At 38.1% G+C, this 22221-nt stretch overlaps 1 protein-coding gene and 2 long non-coding RNA genes across 4 annotated transcripts; 2 read left to right on the top strand and 1 right to left on the bottom strand.

Moving 5' to 3' along the window:
- The first annotated feature begins 12658 nt into the window (after positions 1 to 12658).
- Positions 12659 to 15266, top strand: LOC112847960 (uncharacterized). Its single transcript, XR_003221796.1, has 3 exons — positions 12659 to 12828; positions 12989 to 13046; positions 14858 to 15266. It is a non-coding gene; the product is annotated as an uncharacterized LOC112847960 (long non-coding RNA).
- Positions 15267 to 15373: 107 nt separating this feature from the next.
- Positions 15374 to 18047, top strand: LOC109195552 (uncharacterized). Its single transcript, XM_019347763.2, has 6 exons — positions 15374 to 15528; positions 15731 to 15776; positions 15851 to 15942; positions 16743 to 16853; positions 17322 to 17598; positions 17673 to 18047. Exons 1-6 carry the CDS (start codon positions 15401 to 15403, stop codon positions 17877 to 17879), a joined length of 861 nt encoding a protein of 286 aa, XP_019203308.1. The 5' UTR covers positions 15374 to 15400; the 3' UTR covers positions 17880 to 18047.
- Positions 18048 to 18321: 274 nt separating this feature from the next.
- LOC102076574 (uncharacterized) lies at positions 18322 to 21895 on the bottom strand. 2 transcript variants are annotated; one of them, XR_003221795.1, is made up of 9 exons: positions 21761 to 21895; positions 21554 to 21635; positions 20885 to 21082; positions 20718 to 20804; positions 20262 to 20515; positions 19905 to 20033; positions 19697 to 19834; positions 18929 to 19031; positions 18322 to 18783 (listed from the first exon to the last, which is right to left on the bottom strand). It is a non-coding gene; the product is annotated as an uncharacterized LOC102076574 (long non-coding RNA). The 2 variants fall into 2 exon arrangements; XR_002057139.2 differs by lacking the exon at positions 20262 to 20515.
- Positions 21896 to 22221: the final 326 nt, after the last annotated feature.

Consider the following 22221-nt stretch of genomic DNA (forward strand, 5'->3'; position numbering starts at 1 on the left):
ACTTGAATTTGTAGCTTTTATGTAAATGTACATAATTCTGCCATAAAATCTGATGTCTGCTGCAAAATTGCACAATTTTTTATCCATGTATTGTATAATGATACAAACTATCAGAGGACGTAATCTTGACTTGCAGCTCTCAGAAAAAATAAATAAAAACTGCTGATACTGTTAATTAACCACCCTGTTAATTAGTAATTCTGTTTTATACAAAGCCAAGTGGAAGACTTGTGTACGGGGGAGTTCAATTGTGATCGTGGACCAGGAGTTTTGTTTGGCCTCATAACAGTTCTGGCAAACCATCAGGCTACTTGTGAAGTGTAAGCACCTTCTTGCCTGCACTGTATGAGGTGGTAATGAAACACTGCTGACCTCAATTTAGGTAGTGGAAGGAACATTTGAAGGGTCTCCTGAACCTCACTGACATGGCTCTATAGAGGAGTCTGGAAATAACAGGGCACACCCATGAAAGGTGCTAAAGTTTTGTTTGGCTATCTATTGGGGTGGATGAGATCAATCTTGACTCTTTTAGGGTTCAGGATGTCTTGTTTGACATCGCTTACATGGGAGTCAGGGACAGTGGACATTGATTGAGACAACAGGGAAGGTGGTCCCTCCTTAAAAACATTACTGGAAAACGCATCCATTAGTCCAACATTAGATTCTGGAAAACCACTGCAGTTTCCATCATAAATGAGTAATTGAGGCATGTTGTCGTGTTCCATTTACCATTTCAAACATGAGATAGAGGTAGAGAGCTTTAGCCAACTTCAAGAATGAATGAGAGGCAAAGAGAGAAATAGCATTAGTAATAAGGTTTCAGTAGGAATTCAAAATAGAATCAGAGACAGGGCTAAGCAGTACTTGTGTCATGGGTGTATGCTAGAAGGGAACCCCTTCTAAAGCGGAAAGAGCAGCAGGGGATGATCACGGGAACAGAAAGACATGTAAAACCTGGTTAAAATAGTCAATAAAAAATAAAATACACTTTATTTACAGCATAAAAATGTACCCTGATCAGGGAAGAGAAAAATGTAAAAAAACCCATAAAACTCGGCACAATAAAAGTCCAATGGTCCTCAGTCCATGAGCTAAAGTCCCGAGGGTCCCAATCGGGCTCCGCCACACTTCCTGGCTGTTAAGGATCCGCCGATTCCACCATTGGCAACCAGGCCAACCGCGTCCTCTGTCTCCACCTCTGCCACTCCGCTCGAGCTTCCGCTAAGCACAGGACAGCAGCGGCAGTCACCCTTTTTAATGTACCGGGGCGTCTTTATGTATTTTAACAAAACGGGACTCACCCCACGAGGACAGAGCTCCAAACTCCGCCCGTGCCTTAAGCGTTTCGCTGGCGTCTTGCTACCACCGTGGAATAGTCTGCCATCCACTGACCAAGGGCCCTCTCTCTTTCTCCTGCGGCCGCACCCTGCTGCCAATTGCCGCTCTGTGGCCTGCGCTGCCTTTGGCAGCGTCCTTGCAAACAGCCACTTCCTGTGGCTGCGCCTGCCGCCACACTGCTCCATGGCTCTCTCCTTGTTCTTCCCTACATCCAGCTGCGTGCCCTTTTCCAACCGGCCAGGCCCTCTTATTGGCCTCTCCCTGCTACTGAGGCCTGATTGACTGCTGTCCCCTGTGCCTTCCAGGTGTATCTACTTAGTGAAAGCAGGGGGCGGAGTCTCTCCAGAAGAAGTTCCAATAAATACAATAAAAGCATGCAACACAAAAAAAAATACACTCAACATTAAAAAAGAACAAAGCATGCAAAACTAGATAAGAAATCCTTCTTCCTCGGATGACACTTGAACACAAATCTTAAATCCAAAAGAATGAATCATGAATCAGGACCATGACACATACTGAGATGACTAAAGACAGTGTGGCACAAAAAGGGTGGAAAAGAGAGACGAGATTCTGGACTGAAGTGTAAGACAAACAGAGATTTCAGAATAAAAGAATAAATGATTAATACAACACAGGAGAGGCTAACAAAAGGATGAGAACTGCCAAAATTGGTTAAACTGACAGCAATAGGCAAGGATCAGTGATTGTGACATCAACTTCATGACTCAGTTATTTCAACTGTTTGGGTCTACTATCAATAATTTACAAATTGGCATATAGCTCTTTAAGGTAATCTTGTGACTGGAGAGAGAGCTCATCTCATTTAAAAGCCCACTCCTCTCTGACACCGGTGATCAAAAACACACCTGCTTGTTATTTTATTGCAGGCAATATGAAAACCCTGAAATAAGAACCCATTGTGACTCAAGTCCCGATCGGTGTGTAAGTGGCGTAGTCTCCAATTACACATATGAAGTCTTGTCACAATGCTGCAGACACACACACTCACACACCAAAAAATGGGCAAGTGATTACACGCAAACCACTGACTGGAGGTTAATGAAGCCTGTCGGCACCTTGATCTATCCCACATATTCTAGCTGCTGCTGCTGATGTGATACTTCACCCTTACTGTGTCGCACAGTGACATTCATCTAGTAATTAGTCTGCGCTGACATGCTGCACACATGTGCCCACATACACTCTTGCATACATACACAGCTCCGCTGCTATGTATCAATCAAGACATCTAACAGCTGGGTAATTGGATACTATGTGAGGAAAAATGTACTTGTCATTACAGAAGAAGAAAGAGGAGATGGAGGAGTGAAGCTACATCAAAGGTCTTAAGAGTACAGAGCTTGGTGTCTAAGTATTTTACGGGCATTCCTTTGCATTACACACTGTGTGGTTTTTCTTTTAAAACAGAAGATTAGTTCCAATTAACACTAACCCCCCCCCCCCCAATCTGATGACTGTCCCTACTTCAGAAAACAAAATCTTCATATTTACCTGAGTAATCACACTTGTGCAGTTCACACTTTGTGTGTTTGCAGTATTGTTCAACAGTCATTCAAACTCTGACTTTAAATTTGTGTCACAGGAAACTATTCTTTAGATAGCAAATGAAATTGTGTAGGAGGACCCTACACGTCAATTCTCGACGCGAGGGGGGTACCCTGCGCGTCGATAAGTGAAGCAGAGGGAGCCTGACCATGCGTCACACATTTGACGAGTTGGGAGTGAGAACGTGTTGATTCAACAGTTCAATCTTTCAAATAACGGACACATATTTGTGACATCATGATACATTTGTTAATGTATTTTAACAATCTAAATATGCATATGTACAGACAGATACATTTAATAAACATGAAAATTATGTTTTATTACATTACAGTGATTTAACGTTAATTGACATTTGAAATGTGAAGTCACAGTCTATTTACGTAACTTTAATGATATTCTAGAAGAACAGAACAAAACTGTAAAATGCACAGTAAAATACTTTTATATTAGGATCTTTTCGCACATCCAATGGCATGTCACATTGTTTTCATGGCCACACCCTCACCCCAGGTGCAGAGGCCTATTTGTGTTCAGGAATGTTGTAAATACTTTGAGATTTATATTAATTGCAATTCCTACCTCTACATTTATTTTTTAAAATATATAATTAGCACAGCGTGGCCGTGCAATGTTTTATATGTTTTTTTTAGTTTTTATTCCTATTAATTATATTTTCACTTGTTACCTCTGAATTATTGAATCAGACCTAGATGACATGAAATTTTCAGCAAAATTATAATTCAAATACTCCTTTAATTAATGATTATTCTCATTAATTTTTGATCATTTTATATATTTTTCCATAGTATTACATTTGAATTTAACAGATCATTCTCTCAAATAACAGATAAGATAAGATAAGATAAGACTTTATTGATCCCACGACGGGGAAATTTTTGCGTCACCTCAGCTCAGGTACAGATATCAGAAAGAAATACAAAAAAAAAAAATACAAATAAGTACAATCAATGAAAAAAGTAAGATAATACACTATATACAATGGTAGCACACACAGTATAATACACTATATACAATGGTAGCACACACAGTATAATACACTACAGACAAATATTTGTGAAATTATGATACATTTCTGAATGTATTTTTACAATCTAAATATGCATATGTACAAAAAAATATATTTAAAAAAACAAGTAAATTGTGTTTTACTATATTTACAGTGATGTCATGTTATTTTACATTTGACATGTAAAATCACAGTCTACTTGTGTAAATTCAATGATATTCTAGAAAAACAGTACAAAACTGTCAAATATACAGTAGGATACTTTGACATTACTATTTTTTGGAACAGTGCAGCAGTAATGTTTATGAGATCCTCAACAAGGTTAGCTGAGCGCTCCTAACAGACAAAAAGCTGTTCTGGAAGCAGACAACAGAGCGGTGAGAGAAGATGAACAGAGATGTCATTCCCAAAACATTTCAACTTGTGACAGCTTAATGCTGGTGACTGCAGGCCCCGTGGCAATTCTGATCATGCCCCTCTATTCTATTTACATTTTTTTCCTGCTGCTGTTTTTTTCCCCTTTACTTTCTTGCTCTCACTCCATCCCTCCATCCTCTGCCTGTCAAATATGTCCATGGAGAGAGAAGCCAAGTGCCTGTCATGTTCACAGCATGACGCCTCCTTACTCATTATACACCGGTGACATCATTACAAAAGCAATCACAGGGCTGTGGTAAATAGCAAGCTAATTAAAAAAGACAGGCTGACGGACTAACAAATGTGTATGCTGAACCCATAGCTGCATGAACATATGAATACTTAGTGGCAGCCTCAGCTGCTTCTTTCTTGTTTATGGTTTTGTAGATAACATGAATGTTTGCCTGAGTCACTTGTTAGAATTGGACTCTTCTGACCTTTCCTAGATTTATATTTATACAGTGACCTTTAAGATACAATATGCATCTAATATGGTTTTTTTTGTATTTTCTTTATTGTTTTATTTATTCCCATTTAAGTTTTCCTGTTCATTTGTTTTGTTTTGCTTTTTTTCATTTTTAATGCATTTTAATTTTAATGTCTAATTTTGATTTTGTTTTCCTTTATCTTCATGACTGTCATTGTTGTGATTTGGTGCTATATAAATAAAACTGAATCAAAGTAAACTTCTTATACACACAACAGACACTTTATTTTGTAGAAGAGAGTAAGGCAAGTCCTGAGGGGTCATCTAAATGGCAAGAATAAGATCTGGGCTATCAACACCTACACCCTGCTGGTGTTCAGGTACCCTGCTGGGATAATAAGCTAGCCAAAGGAGGGGATGGAAGCCACTGACATCAAAACAAGGAAGCTCCTGACCATGCATGGAGGGTTTCACCACAAGTCCAGCACCCTGAGACTGTATGCTAAACAGAAGGAAGGAGGCTGGGGACTGTTGTCTTATCCTGTACTGTGGTACTGACACTCACCAAACATTCATGAATACATCAGGAAGATGGCTCCAACCGACCGCGTGGTCAGTGGATACCTCAGGCAGCAGAATCCCAAGAAAGAGGAGGAAGAAGAGGTACCCTCATGGAAGGATAGGCCCCTGCTTGCTATGTACCACCATGCCCATGCCTAAAAATGTGTGTCAGAAGTGTTCTGAGCCACATGTCTGAAATGTAGAGAAAAACAAAGAAAGAGGCAAAGATTCATTTTCCTCTACCTGGTAACTTAACGCACTCAATATTTTGTTAGTTTTGAGAGACAATTATTAAAATCCATGAGAATCTTATCCCTGATATTTTGAAGCCTGTCCCACTTGAAAGAAAAAGGGGCAACCAGGAGAGCAAACACAAAAATAATACAAAAGCTCAGATTGTAAAACAAAATTAAGAAAACAGTGAAAAAAATCTCATGGTTTAGTTTCTATCCCACAGTGAATTACATAAAAACTTTCATGACACTAGAACGAGCTCAGACTGTTCCCCAGGCTAATGACCTGTATGAAAAACCATTTTCAGGTTATTTTCTAGATTTTAGTACAATTAACTTTTGTTTTATTTTGACACATCATAGATGTTGTTGGTCCAAAAACGGCTTTTACTAATGGAAATGGGATCCCCAAGGTTACTGAGAAGAGTTTTGCCTTCAATAACAATCCCTACATCAGAAGGTCTTGATGCATGCTCAATCATCCAGGTAAGTAAATCTCCAAAAGTTGATTCTGTTTATCTGGATGGAGCTTTCTTTTGGAGCCTACCCAGCTTCCCAGCTTTGGGTAGTCGCCAAAGTTGGGAAGGCAAATGGTAAATGGCCTGTATTTGTATAGCACTTTACTTGGTCCCTAAGGACCCCAAAGTGCTTTACACATTCAGTCATCCACCCATTCACACACACATTCACACACTGGTGATGGCAAGCTACATTGTAGCCACACTGTTAGACTTTGCATCTCCACTTTACGGTAGCATACTGGCGTCACTGTTGCCAGCGTCATACCATGACGCTGTGTTACTGTAGCTTACCGTTCTGCAGGATGATACCGTTTTTTGCTGTTGTGGTATAATACTCTTGGACAAATTATGGTAACGCACCGTAGCTTTTTTTACGGCATCTCACTGGTGACAGTGACGCCAATGAGATACCGTTATGTTGTTATGTCGTAAAATATGTCAACAAAGTAACATCGTACTGTGATTAAGAAATTGGTATACTACCGTTTATTCATGGTATGTCACTGTAAGCCCGCTGCAAGGTAATAAACTGCAATATATTTACCAGTAACTTACCGTTATCACGCATCATCAGTACCAAAAATATTCATCTCTGCTAGAGGATACCGTGTCCCAACAGGCGGTCATTTACTGTTTAACACGTCGTAATTTACCGTAATTTCAGGAAACATAACATACTGTGTGAGACTGGAGGGTTCCAAAAAAAATTGTATTGTATATAAAAAAAATTATCATTTGTTTATTTATATATATTTTTATATAAAAACATATATATACACACACTATTGATCGATTGATCGATATAGATAGATATCTGTAGAAATACACATTTCCAAAATCAAAAACTGAAAAGAACTGAAAACATATTTTGATGGAGGAAGCATTTGTTTTTACTAAACCATTTAACCCATGTATTTCCTCAGATGGTTGTACAAACAACGATATTATGTCATATCCATATCATAAAAGCCAACATATGCTCAAGTGATGAGTTTTCTTAGTTATATTTTGTAGGGTTTTAAACCTACAATGTGAAGTGCCTTGCATTCATTTTGTTGGCACCATACAAATAAACTGAATTGAAATGAATAGAACATCAAGCCCCACACTTCTGCCTCTATATACACTTTGTCCAAAATACTGGCTCACACTACCAAATCAATGCACAAAGCAGGGTCCACAAGGACATGGATGAGCATGTGTGGTGTGAAGGAAATTGACTGACCTGCACTGAACCCTGACCTTGCTTTGTGGACTGAGTTCATTGATTTGTAGGGTGAGCCAATACATGTGACAATTAAAGTGTAAGTAGCTGAAATAATTTTTAACAAATGGGTAAAAGAAGGAAAAAAAGATCAAAACTGCTGCACTCAAAAAACCTATTGGACAGATACAGCTTCTTGTAAGATGGTGAGAGAGCTTGTCTTCATTTTTGTTCACCTCGTGTAAATGTCCAGAAAGCATGGGCCATGGATCATCTGTGGAGACACAGGTAACAACACATTGTTCACTTAAATTATACAAGAAATTCACTATAAATGGCAACAACAGTTACCTAATTTGAAGTTTTCCACTCAAATTCAGTAAGCCGCTGGAGGAAAGCTGTGACATGAAGGTTAATGTGAACAACCTTTCGCTTCACAGTGGTCCCAGTCTTTCTGCTTGTCCCAACCTTAGAGGTACATTTTGTTCCCTCTTCAGGGTTTATCCTTACAAAAAACCTTAAAGCATGCCACAATAAATAGTAACATACAGTAACATTGAGTTGTGATTTGAAATAATGAGTTACTTAGGGATAATTCATTCATCATCTATCACAATTAGCTAACTGTTCAAACATACCTCTGAATCAGTTCCAATGTTGCACACGCTGACTCCTGGTATTCCAGGTTCAATACATAGAATGAACCAAAGAAGACTGACATCGCATCAGCAAAGGTGTTCTCTTTGTCCAGCTCAACAATTACACGGCCCTCTGCACTCACCATCCAGCAGGTGGCGGTCATTCAACTTTGTCCTTAAATGTATAGGGGCAACATGTTGTCATTATGCAACATAAAATAATTTCAATACTTCACTTCTTCACACTGTCTAGATCAGGGGTCCCCAATCCTAGTCCACGAGGGCCGGTGTCCCTGTAGGTTTTAGATCTCACCCTGGATCAACACACCTGAATCACATAATTAGTTCATTACCAGGCCTCTGGAGAACTTCAAGACATGTTGAGGAGGTAATTTATCAATTTAAATCAGCTGTGATGGATCAAGGACACATCTAAAACCTGCAGGGACACCAGCCCTCGTGGACTGGGATTGGGGACCCCTGGTCTAGATAATCAAACAGCAAATAGCTACGTACAGTTAATTATTAATGGCCTTATGTAATCCATGTTAACATATTATAATTGTACATAATTGGTAATTATTCTGCACATTAAACACACCTAACAAAGAGTCAGCCCAATTAAATTACCATCAACTGAGTTCCATCCTGACTTAAGCGCTCACTGATATCAATACCTGTGAGTTTGTGAAAGTGGTTCAAAAGACCTTTCCGAGTAAACAAGAATAGCCACTGCTCCTGAATTTCAGCTATTGAAAGTGAGGAACAACTGTTGATAAGCTGGTGCTGAGAAATATATGTGAGGCACATGAAGTCATCCACATCAGGTCTCTCCACAGCTCCACGTCCTTGTGAATTAAAAATTGTTAACAGGATGTCTTTCTTTTCCTCTAAAGAAGCTGGCGTTTCCCCCTCAGGAAGTTCAACTGGCTGCCAATTAATACAACCATAGCTATCCACAAGGCATCTAACTTTTTTAGGTGAGGTTGCATTACTGTTGGGACTGCAGTCTTCCTCATTCCTGGTTCTCTTTGTTTGACGAAGTCTATGTGTTGTATTATCTCGATTAACATGTTCAACTCTAGATTTGATGCTTCTTAGTAGTGAATAATGTCCACAACCCAGTCTTTCTCCCTTTTCAGTAAAATCTGCAAATGTTTGAGGGTATCTGTTTACAATGATTTTAGCAACTTCTTAACAAGATGCACGTTTAAGGTTTCTGCAGAGAACTTGCATGGCCTCCACAACAATTCTAACCATACTTCTCCTGTCCTCTGGATGAGCTCTGTCCCCTCTTGTGCATGCGACAGTTGGAGTGGAAATCTTTCCCAAGGAATCTGTAAGTGTGAGACCCAAGAGCTGGAGTAATGGTTGTACATAGTGGTGGACGTGGAGGAGGAGGGGTGAGGTGGATGGCTTGATGTTTCACTGCAAAAGAACCACAAACTCAAGGACTTGCATTGAAAAGTTGAAAAATACATCGAAAAATACACTAGATTTTACAGTTTGTCACAATTTCCACCCTTAGTCCTACCATTATCAATAAAAGGTTAATAGTGTTAGATTCAGTGTCTACTTTGTTTATGTTTTCCGTGTTAATTAACTACCAGACAATTTGAGCCCCAAAAAGCTCTTCAATATCATACTGTCTAAGTAGATATGTAGAATGGTATGATGAAGAAAAAAGAAGCTAATCAGTGACATATGAGTCTATGAGTGACCTTCAAATCATAGACTCAAGTCTATGAGTCTGTGAGTTGTACAGAACCTACACAAATCTCCTTTAACTGCAAGAAGTAGTTTATGTATTTGAATTGGTGTGAGAAAGTATTTGAGATCTTCCGCCTCCACAAACACTTTTACATTTACTTTTTTGTTGTACACCAATAATGTCCGTCAGATGTTCTACAATGCAGATTATCTTCTCTCTGTCTAGTGCCGGCAGGAGGCTTGTGAGTTCCTCTTCAATTTCCATCCCTGAAAGAGAATTAAGAGGAAACTGAATGGTGTAGGGAGACAACAAAAAGGCCTGCCATGTTATAAAGTGGTGGTGGGTAATAATCCATCAGACTGTCAGCATTTACACACACTCTTCTTTCTGTAGGGCAATGCAAGCAGTGAAGTCCAAGGTCAATGAGGAGTACTGAGTGATGCAACTCGAGCACAAAGTACAATTCAGAATCGTTAACAACTATCACAGCTATCTTCCCAAAAACCAAGCCATCATCAGTGTCATCTACAATGGAAACATAGCCTTTGACATACTTGGTACCTTTGTAGACAACTGCTGACAAATCCAGTTTGCCACAGCTTCTTGAATGAGAGCGTTGTAAAGATGAGGATTCTAATCACTTGTTTCTCCAATGATTTGAACTATAGGTGGAAACATTTGGCCCACTGAGAGGTAGGACTGCAGTAACTGATGCCGTTCAGTCTTGCATAAGTTGACAAAGTTATGCACTGTTCTTGTACATGCTTTGAAATACGAGTGCTTGCTCTCAAACCTAAGGGTCCACAAACGAATGAGTGGTCCAAAGTGAAGGATAAGCTCTGCATAATGTAACAAATAGTGATGTTTTGCTTTTAAAGCTTTGTCAGGAAACCTACTGTGTCTCAGATATATATAGTCCTCTATGAAAAAAGTTCTTGATTGATTTTGTCCACTTCTGCTTGTGGAATATTAAATGAAGACAGTTTGTCAGACAGTATTGCAAGAACATCGTGCATTGCACAGCTGCGAAGATCCTGAAATTCCTCTATGATGCTCTGTATAGTGCTGGTTGGCAAGAGCATTTTAGCCTGCATTTTTAAATTACAGAAAGTCAACTGTCTTCTAATAGATTAACTGTGTCCTGTCCTTGTATTATGGCAAATTCCCCAATTTTTTGTTGCCTTGACTGCTGAACTGTCTACTTGTGTTTTTGAGAAATATGGCTGGAAAATGATGTTTGGACACTGAAGTATTTAGAGCAATCTTCAAATGGACATAACACTTTTTTCCCGTCTTTGATGTGAAATCTGAGATGTGCACAGAGTTTTGTGCAGCATACCCACATCCAGGAACTTGACAGCTGAGGTCACCCGTGAACTCATAGAACTTCTCCTCAGTGGTCTCCCTTCTAGTTCTGTGATTCCTAGGCATATGTGAATGAAAGGCAGAAAATGTTCTGAACGTGGCAGGACAGTTCTCAGTTCCACAAGAAAGCCTATAGTTAGCTACATGTTTGTGGCTTTTAACATGCAAACTGAACAATATAAATTTGCGTGCACGGAAGCCACAAAATTTACAAATACACATAGTTGCAAAAAGTTCAATGACCAATTACCTTTCCTAAATGACATATGCAATGCAAAAAAAAAAAAGAAAAAAAAAGAAAAGAAAAATAAGAGTATTGTCAATAGGGACCAATTCCCAGTTTTTACATGATCAAAATTATTCACAAAAGGCTTCAATTAACAGAAAATGTGTGCTGACAAAAGACAAGAGAGCAGTGCACAAAAATGAAAAGATATTTGAGCTCGACGCTTTAATGGGTTTAGCCTGACTAAGTCAGCACTCCGCACCGTACAGGTAGTACAAGCACATCTGAAAACACTGACCAGCTTACAGCTTTAAGCATTTGGGCGCAACCTCGGTAGTTCACCGATTCACCTGTTGCAAACGTTCAAGTTTCTATCAAGTCTCATAAATCCATTGGCAACTATTACCTAACTAGTCTTTTGAGTCTCCACATTCATAGATATTGACATTTTGTCTTAGCATTTGAATGAAAATAACCTGGCTGGGTAGCTTAAAAGTCAAAACAAACGGTAATAAGAATGCATTTCTGACTTCTCTCGAATAAGTAAAAAAACACTTACCTTCAGACTGACTAGCTGGTGTCAATCCAACTTTAATGTGTCCCATGTCAGTCCATTTTAGGGAAAAAGTGTTAAGTTTAGTTGTTTCATTTACTTTTGAGATACTCCCTCATGGACGAGAAATTTGGAGTCTAGCAGAGTTGTCACGAATAGCATACCATCTTCAGATATAATCCAATCAACTGTGCATTTAACCTGACTGAACTCCATCCAGTTACCTCTGACTACTTCTAAGTTGCACATGTTAACGGTCCGTAAATTGTCTCTGTTGTTCTTCCACCATCTCATCATCACTCTGTGCTGCAGCGAACTGGATCTGTGGCACAGAATAGTTGATGGCCATGTTGTTCTCCTGCTTTGCAGCTTTGTTTGAGTCTGAATTGTGTCTTAAATGTGCAAAACTAAGAAAAGCAGATCAATATTTTCTTCTTCTTGTTATTTAATGGTGGTTGGCAACCAGCGAAAGGAGCATTAACCGCCTCGAGCAATATTTTCTATCCCCATTGTTGTTTTGAAAGTGAATACCCGACATGTGTATGGAAGAAATATAGTGTCATCAGAATCCAACTATTTTTAGACATTGAATTTATAACATTGAATTTTTATCCTCCAAATTTCCCCTGCAAAAATATTCACCTGCAAAAATTCACCTGCAAAAAATTCAACTGCAAAAATTCACCTGCAAAAAATTCACCATCAAATATTCACCTGCAAAAAATTCACCCGCAAAAATTCACCTGCAAAAATTTCACCTGCAAAAAATTCACCATCAAATATTCACCTGCAAAAAATTCGCCTGCAAAAATTCACCTGCAAAAAATTCACCATCAAATATTCACCTGCAAAAAATTCGCCTGCAAAAATTCACCTGCAAAAATTCAACTGCAAAAGTGATGAACTTAAATGACCCAAGCCAGAGCAATCAGCACTAGATCGAGTCGAGCGGCTCTCAGCCAATTAAATTACGCTGTTTGATCACATGACACCGTTAGCCAGCAGTGTGTCTCCTGAAAAGACAGCTGTTTAGAGGTGAGTGATTAAGTTTTTCTCCTAAATAGAGATCATTACAGAACGCGTAGTCCTACTTAAAATCCCATTCATTTTTATTTTATTTTATCATCTACTCGAACTGAGGAAAACGTTTGACTAACTCAAAGAAAATTTCCGCGCCTCCCCTGCCTGTCTACAGAGGCAGTTTTGAATTTAGGAGCGGCAAGATGGCAGCGGCAAACCCTGGCGGTTCTCCGGTAAGTGTATTGTGTTTTATCTTCAAGTTTGTCTTTTGAAACGTTAATTTTATTTAAATCCGTTGGTCACGTATAAGGTACACAGACGGGGTCTTTGCTCAAGTCGTCTGAGGCGTGTCTCACTAAGCGCTACATGCTAGCATCCTGCTAACCGAGCTAACCTTTACATGCTGTCCTCTACAAAATAGGATACTCGGTACAAAACCATACTCCGCAGATATTGATAGATAGACGAACACTGCAAATATAATGTGGGAAACGAGAACGGCATTTGGTGAAGGGATAAAATACACCATGAATAAAACCATAGAGTGAATGGCTGCCATGGTTGCAGAACGGCCTGATTTAATGACTAGAATGGGGAAGAGTGAGGTGAAGTGAACCAAAGTCACAAAACACGGTCAGACAAGGCGGGAATAGGGCAGTGATCTGTCCGTCAGTATGAAGTTGGTGTATGCTTTGGTGAACAAAAACTCGAGACCGGTAGCAGGAAGATGGGAGACTCGCGTTTCACTGGAATAGCGGTGAATTAAAACATCCTTTGTTGGGGAAATTTAGGTGTAAATGCAGCCATACAGGCGAGACAGAGGCAGACCAGGAAGTGAAGAAAGCAAGGCAAATATAGGATTAATATAACCTCCAATTAGGTAAAATTTAAGGAGCACAATGTAAATTATATTGTAAAGTCATTAAAACAGCACAACCTGATTAAAAGGAACATGTAATTGGGTAGGATGATGAAAATAATAATAATAATAATAATAATAATATTAAAAAAACATGTACAATATACTTGTACCCAGAATTTAACAACTATAAAGTTGTAGCATGCCAGTATCTTACCCCATCCATTATATCCACACTTTCAGAAAAGGATATGGTCAATATCTTTACAAATACTATCTAAACTTAAACAGATAGCGTAAGTTAAACGGGATATTCCTCCTGCTTCTTCTGCTTCTCGTATACACCCTCAGGGTTTGTGGTCAGCCAGCGGTTGATATGAAAATTAGTCCTGTAAAATAATCTTTCGGTTTATGAATCTGTTTACATGGATTTCTCAATCCGTTTCCACTGTTAGCAGAAGTTGTGCATGCAGTTTTGGCATGCTGCTCTCCAAGACTACAAGCTGCGTTAAAGTTGGAAGTAACTGGCCGATGTTCCACTCTTGAAGATCAGCTGTGCCCATTTGTTGCACATTGTGGGAATGGAGAAGTTGAGGCCCTTGCAGGCTACCCACAAATTCCCCAAATTGAGCGACCCATTAAGAAATTCATGCTCACTGTTTCATAAACAAAAGACATTAAATTTGACAATATCAAATTTAAATTTCTGGCCTTTTCATAAATGAAACACACCGCCAGGCAATCTGTTTTCATTTTTTTTTTTTTTTTCATCCATTCAGAGTATTCCTTGGGAACACTAAACTCAAAAATCAGTTCCAGCTTTCTTCAGTAAAGTTTGGTTTGGCTTTGTTCTCAAAAACATTTAAATAAAAAAGATAAAATAGGGGGGAAAAAAAGCTTTTTCTCTTGCGAGATCAATTTTTAAATAAACTGTGCTATTAAAACAAAAGATCTAAGAAAAGAATAAATAAAATCCTAACCAGAAAATCAAAATACTACAACAAATGGCATGAATTACAAAATAAACTTTTTTTGAAAGAACCATAAGGAAATATGATAAAATAAACTTTAGAATCTTATAGCCTAAGAATATTCAGTTAACGTAACTAACATTGTGTTTTTAACTCACTTTTTGTTGGTGATTTAAAATTTACAAAAATAATTCTACCTTTTCCTCTTTCTTAGGATCTTCTCCTACATCATATTCTTCAGAGACTGCGTTCACGTTTAGAACATTGTCTTGAACACCTTCCCCTGGATCTGGACTTTTTAGATTTCATTTGCACCCAGGAACTAGTTTTTCTACAAGCTTTGTCCGGTCAAGTTGAGGTTTGCCCTGTCCTCTTAGATGCATTATGTAGTTTACATACTCTGATAAACAGAGAAAAGGATAAAATGACTCTACATAGTGCTGTCATTCACTTTGAGTGGGGACCTACTGGGCGACTAAGAATGGCTCTTTCCCCCTATCATCTTAACAGCCTTCTGGAACTGAACTTGTCCATCCCAGCCATTGCTAAAATTTTGGGAATGTCCAGAAGCACAGTATTCCGACGCATGAATGAGTTCAATCTTTCAGTCAAAGCACTCTATAGCAGCCTGTCGGATGAAGAGTTGGACCAATGCATTACAGACATAAAATCCAGGCAGCCTCACGCTGGATACCGGATGGTGAAAGCACTTCTACAGGCCAGACACAGAATCCAGTACCAAAGGGTTCGAAGTTCTATGCACCGTGTTGACACAGCTGGTGTTGTGTCAAGGATGGTTTCCTTGGGATGCATTGCTCGACGTGCTTATTCCGTCCCAGGACCACAGTCTCTAATGCATATTGACACAAACCATAAACTGATACGGTAAATTATTTGATCTTTTGAAGTGAACGATATTCCTGAGAATTTTTTCAGCTGCAAATGTTCATAACTGTATTTTGTTATCTTACTCATTACTATATTTGCATCTGGACAGACATAAATCACATCTTGCATTGCTTACATTTAAACACTTCAAAGTGATAATTCAAAAAAAGATAAAAAATATTTTGTTTTCCCCATTCAGCTATAACATTGTGATCTTTGGAGGTATTGATGGCTTTTCTCGTAAGGTAAGTTTAGTTTAGTAAGTAAATCAAATGCAATATTTACATGGAAGTTGCTCATTGTTCTTTTTCCTCTAAAGATTATGTATCTCGGTGCTGCTTCCAACAATCTGGCATCAACAACACTGGCATTCTTCCAAAAATCAGTCGAGAAGTTTGGTTTTCCTCTCAGGTAATAAGTGATGCATTTTATTCTGGGTTAGGTCTTTTCTTACATACCTTTGTAAGACTACCTGTGGATATTTCATTAAAAGTTGTTTTACGATGATTCTAACTTCCCTAAAAAAAAAATAAATAAATAAATAAATATACATACATACATACATACATAATCTCAAATGTTTGTTATAGTGACTTGGGGATATTTAAGCATAAAAAAAAAATGTAATTCAACACTTTTACCAAGCAGTGCTGTTATGTAATTGGATACAAGGGGTGAGATAGTAATATTTTCCCTCCTTAGTTGTAACTCCCTGACATTACAAGGGTAATCATTTTATGATGTCGGGTTCAGTGTTACACCAGGATTTCAAATACAATATCATCATCAATAAGAATTAGTATTATCATTTCAGAATTTTAGGTAACCAATTTTAAATGCCATAGACTACTTATTTAATTAATTTGATGTACATATTTTTGCTAAAATATTCTTAAAATTGTCTTTTTACACAGATCATAATGATGCAAAATGGCACTTGCGTAATTTCCCTACAAATTCAATAAATCTCAATAATTGTTACTGTCCTGTTAAATCCTGAAAAATGTTTTAACAGCTGTATTAAACTTTATACTGACACATGCTGAGACAATGTTTGGATGCATTCCAGAGCAGTAGCAATCAAAGATTAGAAGGATTTTTACATTGTTTTTGTTTTTTAAACTTTGATCAAGGCATATGATGTTCTTTATTATCAGATCTAAGTTTGTTTAAAGCATTGAATGTTTTGGGGTACTTTGCTTTGTTTTCAGGGTTCGTGGCGACCACGGAGGGGAAAATGTGGAGGTTGCACGGCTGATGTTTACTGTTCGTGGCACAGGAAGAGGCAGTTTTATTTCAGGAAAGAGTGTACACAATCAAAGGTTTGTTCTCATAAAATACTGTCAACCTCAAATGTTTCTGACATAAGATGGAAGGTGTTGCAGCTTTATTTCCATTATTTAAAAATACATAAACATTTAAAGGGTATAGTTTTATAGTAAAATGTCTTTAGAGAACAGTGCCCTAACCAACAGGATATACTGTCTCATATGTGTCAGGTGTTTGGTTTTTTTTTTCTTGTTTTTTTTCCAATTTCCATTATTTACCCAAGGAAGAAAATATTAGACAGGTCCTACAAACCCCAAAGAGCCTTCAGGACTCTGCCCTATTTTTTTTTTTTATTTTTTGGTTATTCACACACCTCTTCCAGTCTGTTCCTTCCTTCCCTGAATGTTCATTCTGTGTTAATGGTCTGGTTGTCATCTCATGTAGGGGTTAGAAACGAGCAGGGAATTTCTCATACACACAAAGGCCATACCTAATTAAATATTTTTTATATATTATTTCAGAATAGAGCGACTGTGGAGAGACCTCTGGGTGGCCGTTACAAGCATCTACTACGATGTTCTTCACAACCTTGAGGAAGAGGGCCTTCTGGACATTTCAAATGCTGCACACCTCTTTTGCTGCCATTATGTCTTTCTTCCTCGACTGGAGGATGATTTGAATACATTTTGCAGTGGATGGGACAACCATCCACTGCGAACAGAAAACAACATGAGTCCCAACCAGCTGTGGGAGTTGGGTCACAGATATCACCCTGTTGCAGTTCCAGAAAACACACAGGTAAAGGTGCACATTTTTAGTACTCATTGATTCCTATATACAATTATTCTTTCCTAATTGTTTGTTCGTTGCAGGGCTTCCAGATTCCAGACATTGACTGGGAGGACAGTGGCCTAGCTTGCCATAACCATTCAAGTGTTGTTGTTCCGAACACTGACTGCCCATTGACAGAAGAACAAATGACAACTTTACAGGGCGTTGTTAATCCAAGAGCGGCATCCCAGTCCTTTGGTGCTGACGTCTACATCATGGCTGTTCAGTTTTGTCAGCAATTCATTTAGGATAGAAAAGCTACATACAGTTGCAGGAAAAACATCTTGAAATGTAATCTGATCTTGATCACAGTGTGCTTAAACTAAACCAACAGAAAGAATTTCCATGGTGTTTTCAATAACATAATTGCATGGTTTCACTTTAAGCAGTTCTGATTATTGTTGTGACTTTGAAGATCAGATTATATTTCATGACCAAATTGTGTAGAAATCTGAGATTCCACAGGGTTCACCAACTGTTTCAAACTATAAACTTCGCTATAAGTAACAATTTTTAAGCAAAGCTTCGTAATGTAAATACTGAAGAATTAGAGAGGGAAAATACAAATGTTGATTCACTCAGAAAAATTCTAAATAGAAAATGCTTGTTCGTTTGAATGTTATGTTGTAAAACAATATTTGACTGAAGGCTGATGGGAGGAATGTTTCAAAATTAAAACAGCACAGTAAGTCAATCTTGTCCTTTATTTTGATCAAGATGAAAGTTTACCTTGTCACTGACATCTTACATGTAAGACATTATCTTTAACAGTTTTCAGAACTACTTAAAAGCAATTTCAACCGAGAACTGAACCAAGAACCGATGTTGCCTGCACAGAGTAAATAGCACCAGAGAGGCCCAGTAGATGTGAACATTTATATTCCAAATCTTGAACAGAGCCTTCTACACCACTACCTTGCGTTATGGGAATGACTCAAATGAGTCCAAACCCAGAGTGGCAGGTTTCAGAGCAGGCAATGAGGTCTTCCTTAAAAGTTAAATAGTCCTTGTAGTGGTATGGAATGCGCAAGGTCTCATAGCAGGTGGCAGCAGTTGGATGTCTGCCATCTACTAGCTCCACTGTGAGACTTTTTGGCACAATCTCCCATCCAGTCCAGAATTTTAGGAGATTTGTCAGCTCACTTGGTGTTGCTGTGAAGAAAAAGAAAGTGTTTAGTTAAGCATTGAAATAAATTAGGTTTAACAACCTCTAAGAAATCCAAACAAAATATTTTGAACATTGCGATAATATTGGCTCTCATAGTGGTATTCCCCTCCTGCAAAATGGCAAACCTACCATTTACAATAAAATGCCTCATGTAGCCTATGATTCTGCATTTAGTTTGAAGAGGACAGTCATCATCTTCATCTTCAGGCCACACAATACGCTGAAGAAGGACCTGTAACAGAACATCCATAAAATATACCCTTCAAAAATACTGCCGGACATTGTGAAACCAAATAATGTCTTGCTCAACATAAAGTAGTAACGGTTTTTATAATAATCCATGTTTTGTGCTTTTTCTGTTCACTTGGATCCCCAAACCTCTACATAGTTGACTGTATTTTAAAAGAAGAAACTGTCTCAAACAAAAAATGAAAATATAGATTTAGCCATTAATGTTCTAATTAGAAATTGATGTGTATTACCAAAGAATTACTAATGTATTTTAGTCATGTATGTTTATTATATTTACATCTCACTTCAGATCTACAGAATCATTTTCTATATGTAAATCAGGCTTTTGAAGCATTTTTTGCAGTAGTTTTATTTTTACAAGACTATAAAGACAAACTGCAGTAAAGATGTATGGTCCACAAGTTGTGTCCACAAGAATATGCTCATTTTTAGTATTTGTGCATTTTATTTGTAAAATTTAATACAGTTTTTATGGTAATTTTATTATTTGATACATAATTCTTGGTAAGTGCCAAATTAAAATTTCAAATTTTTTACATTTTGTAGAATGACTCAAGTCTTCATAGTTTGCTTTGGACTACATTTTCTACAACACACAGTAAAATGTTATTAATGAATACAGTATTTTAGGAGCACAAAATTTACCTTAGGGTTCACAGCAGCCAACTCTTGTGGAAAGAGTAAGGGCACCGTGTCAGGTCGCCGGGTCAGCAGGGTCCACATAGGGGTTTCTTTAAGTCCCCTTCTCAGCTGTTTTATTGACCTCGTCACTCTCCCAATGACCTAAGAAAAAAAGTTAACTAAACAGTAACAGTAACATAGAAATATTTTACATACTTTTCAATTCACTCACAGAATGGAGTAATAATTTCTCAAACAGCCATCTCCTGTTGTTCTCTGTCAAGGGAGGGAGGTCCCATGCATATGCCAGATCCTGAACACGTTTTCTCTCTTCATCTGACAGCTTTGATTGCCCTTGAAGCTGTAACCCATAAGACAGTAATTCAGACAGAAAAAAAGAACTATAAATTCCTAATTCCTCATACATAAAAAAATTTAACAAAAGACAAGTTTAGAGTCTCAGACCATGTCTCAATGGCAGAGTTTTTGATCAAGAACAATTTTAAAGGATTAGTCTAGGTTAGACTTATGTTTATCACTCACAAAGGGCAATGTATAAACGTTCCCTCATTTAAATGTAAAAACCTACAAGCTGAATTGTCCCTCTCAGGTCTAGGTCTGGACAGTCCTCGGGTGTAACTGTGGCAGTTTCAGGACTACCACCAAGTAGGACGTGCACAATGGCTGGGCTAAGTCCAGATAGGCATGGGCCTCCATGAAGAAAGGAGTGCCCTACCATTCTCCCTGCCATAAGGAACATATCACTTTCCACAAGAAAGTGAGATGCTGATGGTATGTAATGGCCTGGCTCTCCCTCAAACAGTGGAGTAACATTGGAGTTTGCTATAAGATAAGTGAAAAGAAAGAAAGAAAAAAAAAAAAAAAAAAAAGATTACTTCCACACAATACAGAGGTTTTCACCCCACCCCACCACACAACCCCCCCCCCAAAAAACAAAAAAAACCAGACAGTTAATTGAGTTATGAAAAGTTATACAATATAATGATCATCAAACATAGGTATCGTCAACCATAAACGAACTAACCAAAATTGATGCAAAAACCAGACATCAGCTTCTCCATGCATGTTGATAAGAAAAAACGTATTACTCCTTGTCCGATAGCTGTATCCCCTGTTAGATAACCAAAATAAAGTAATGAATACAAGTATTTATTCCAAGATATATTTATGTATCATTTTCAGCAAATTTACCCTCAAGCCTGCACTCCAAAGGACGTGCCCATTCAACATTGGGTCTCTTGTAGAATGAGATGAGGGCCATGTCCTGATCAGCTACACTTTGTCTGATGTCCATTGTGAGACGTAATGGACTCTCCATTTCATGCATGTCCAAAGCGTTCTTTGCACATTCATGTATGGCCTTTGAAGAGTCCAAAACAGCTAACCAGCCTAGAAGAAAATAGAAGTGGTTAGAATTGGATTGTGGGAGGGGGGGGGTTAGGGGGGTAATCAACTCTGGATAGACTGTATATAAACCTCTATCTAGATACTATTACAAAAAGATTATGTTTTATCCTTTGAAGGATTGTCTAAAGTAGTTTGAATATGAGGCTATCACAAATAAGAAATCCATCGAATGGATACAAAGTAATGGTTTGATTTCTGGGATTTGTTCACATTAGCTGTTGATTGTTACTAATCAACACCTTCCTTACATAACCTGTGACTAAATGATTGACCTACCATCCCTGACTTCACAAGTAGTTCCAGATGGTCCTGGCATATCTGCTAGCCCTTCCTCAATTACTGTATCTTCATGCCCCTTTTCATTTCGTGAGCTACTATCAAAATATGTTGTGAAATTTCAGTCAAGGCTTAAATCCAATGACAATAAAAATTGCAATTTTTGTTGCTAAATACCTTTCTCCACATGAAGAGGCATGCAGCTCTATGATGTCAGAGGGAAACATATCTGTGCAGACAGGACACTGCTGCAATGGTGCTGTTGTGAAATAAATTTGAAAGGACAAAGTTTATTTTTATAACATTTCATTTTTCCTTCTAGCTAGCTCTTAACACTTTATGCTTTTGGGTGATATGTTAGTATGAAATTGTCAAAAAACCTACATTCCTTCTCTGTAGGTTCATCACCATCTAAATTCACCACAGTACTTTCACTGGGAGTTTCCAAAGGAGGACAGGATTTTAGGTGTTCTGACAGAAGTTGCAGTGGAACACCTATGCCACACTTCTGGCATTTTGCTTTTGTGTGCCATGTTGCCAAAGTTACACATTAATTTTAAAATGGCTGACTTCCTGTTGGATTTGGGATATTGCTCCAAGAGACTTTTTTGTACATCTTGATATCTTACATAAGCTTGCCAGATTTGAGACTCATAGATAAAACACAGAGCAGGGGCTGATGTTTTGAAATTTTGTAGGGGGCGCTGTGGAGCCATTTTGCACCATTTAATGAAAATGATCCCGTAACAAGATAGCGCTCATCACATTGGAGGTATGCGCCAAATTTCAAGACTTTTTAAACTTTCCAAGCCCCTCAAAAGCCACTTTATTTTTCATGGTGAACT

The sequence above is a fragment of the Oreochromis niloticus genome, linkage group LG9, assembly GCF_001858045.2.
Source record: "Oreochromis niloticus isolate F11D_XX linkage group LG9, O_niloticus_UMD_NMBU, whole genome shotgun sequence".
Taxonomy (NCBI): Eukaryota; Metazoa; Chordata; class Actinopteri; order Cichliformes; family Cichlidae; genus Oreochromis; species Oreochromis niloticus.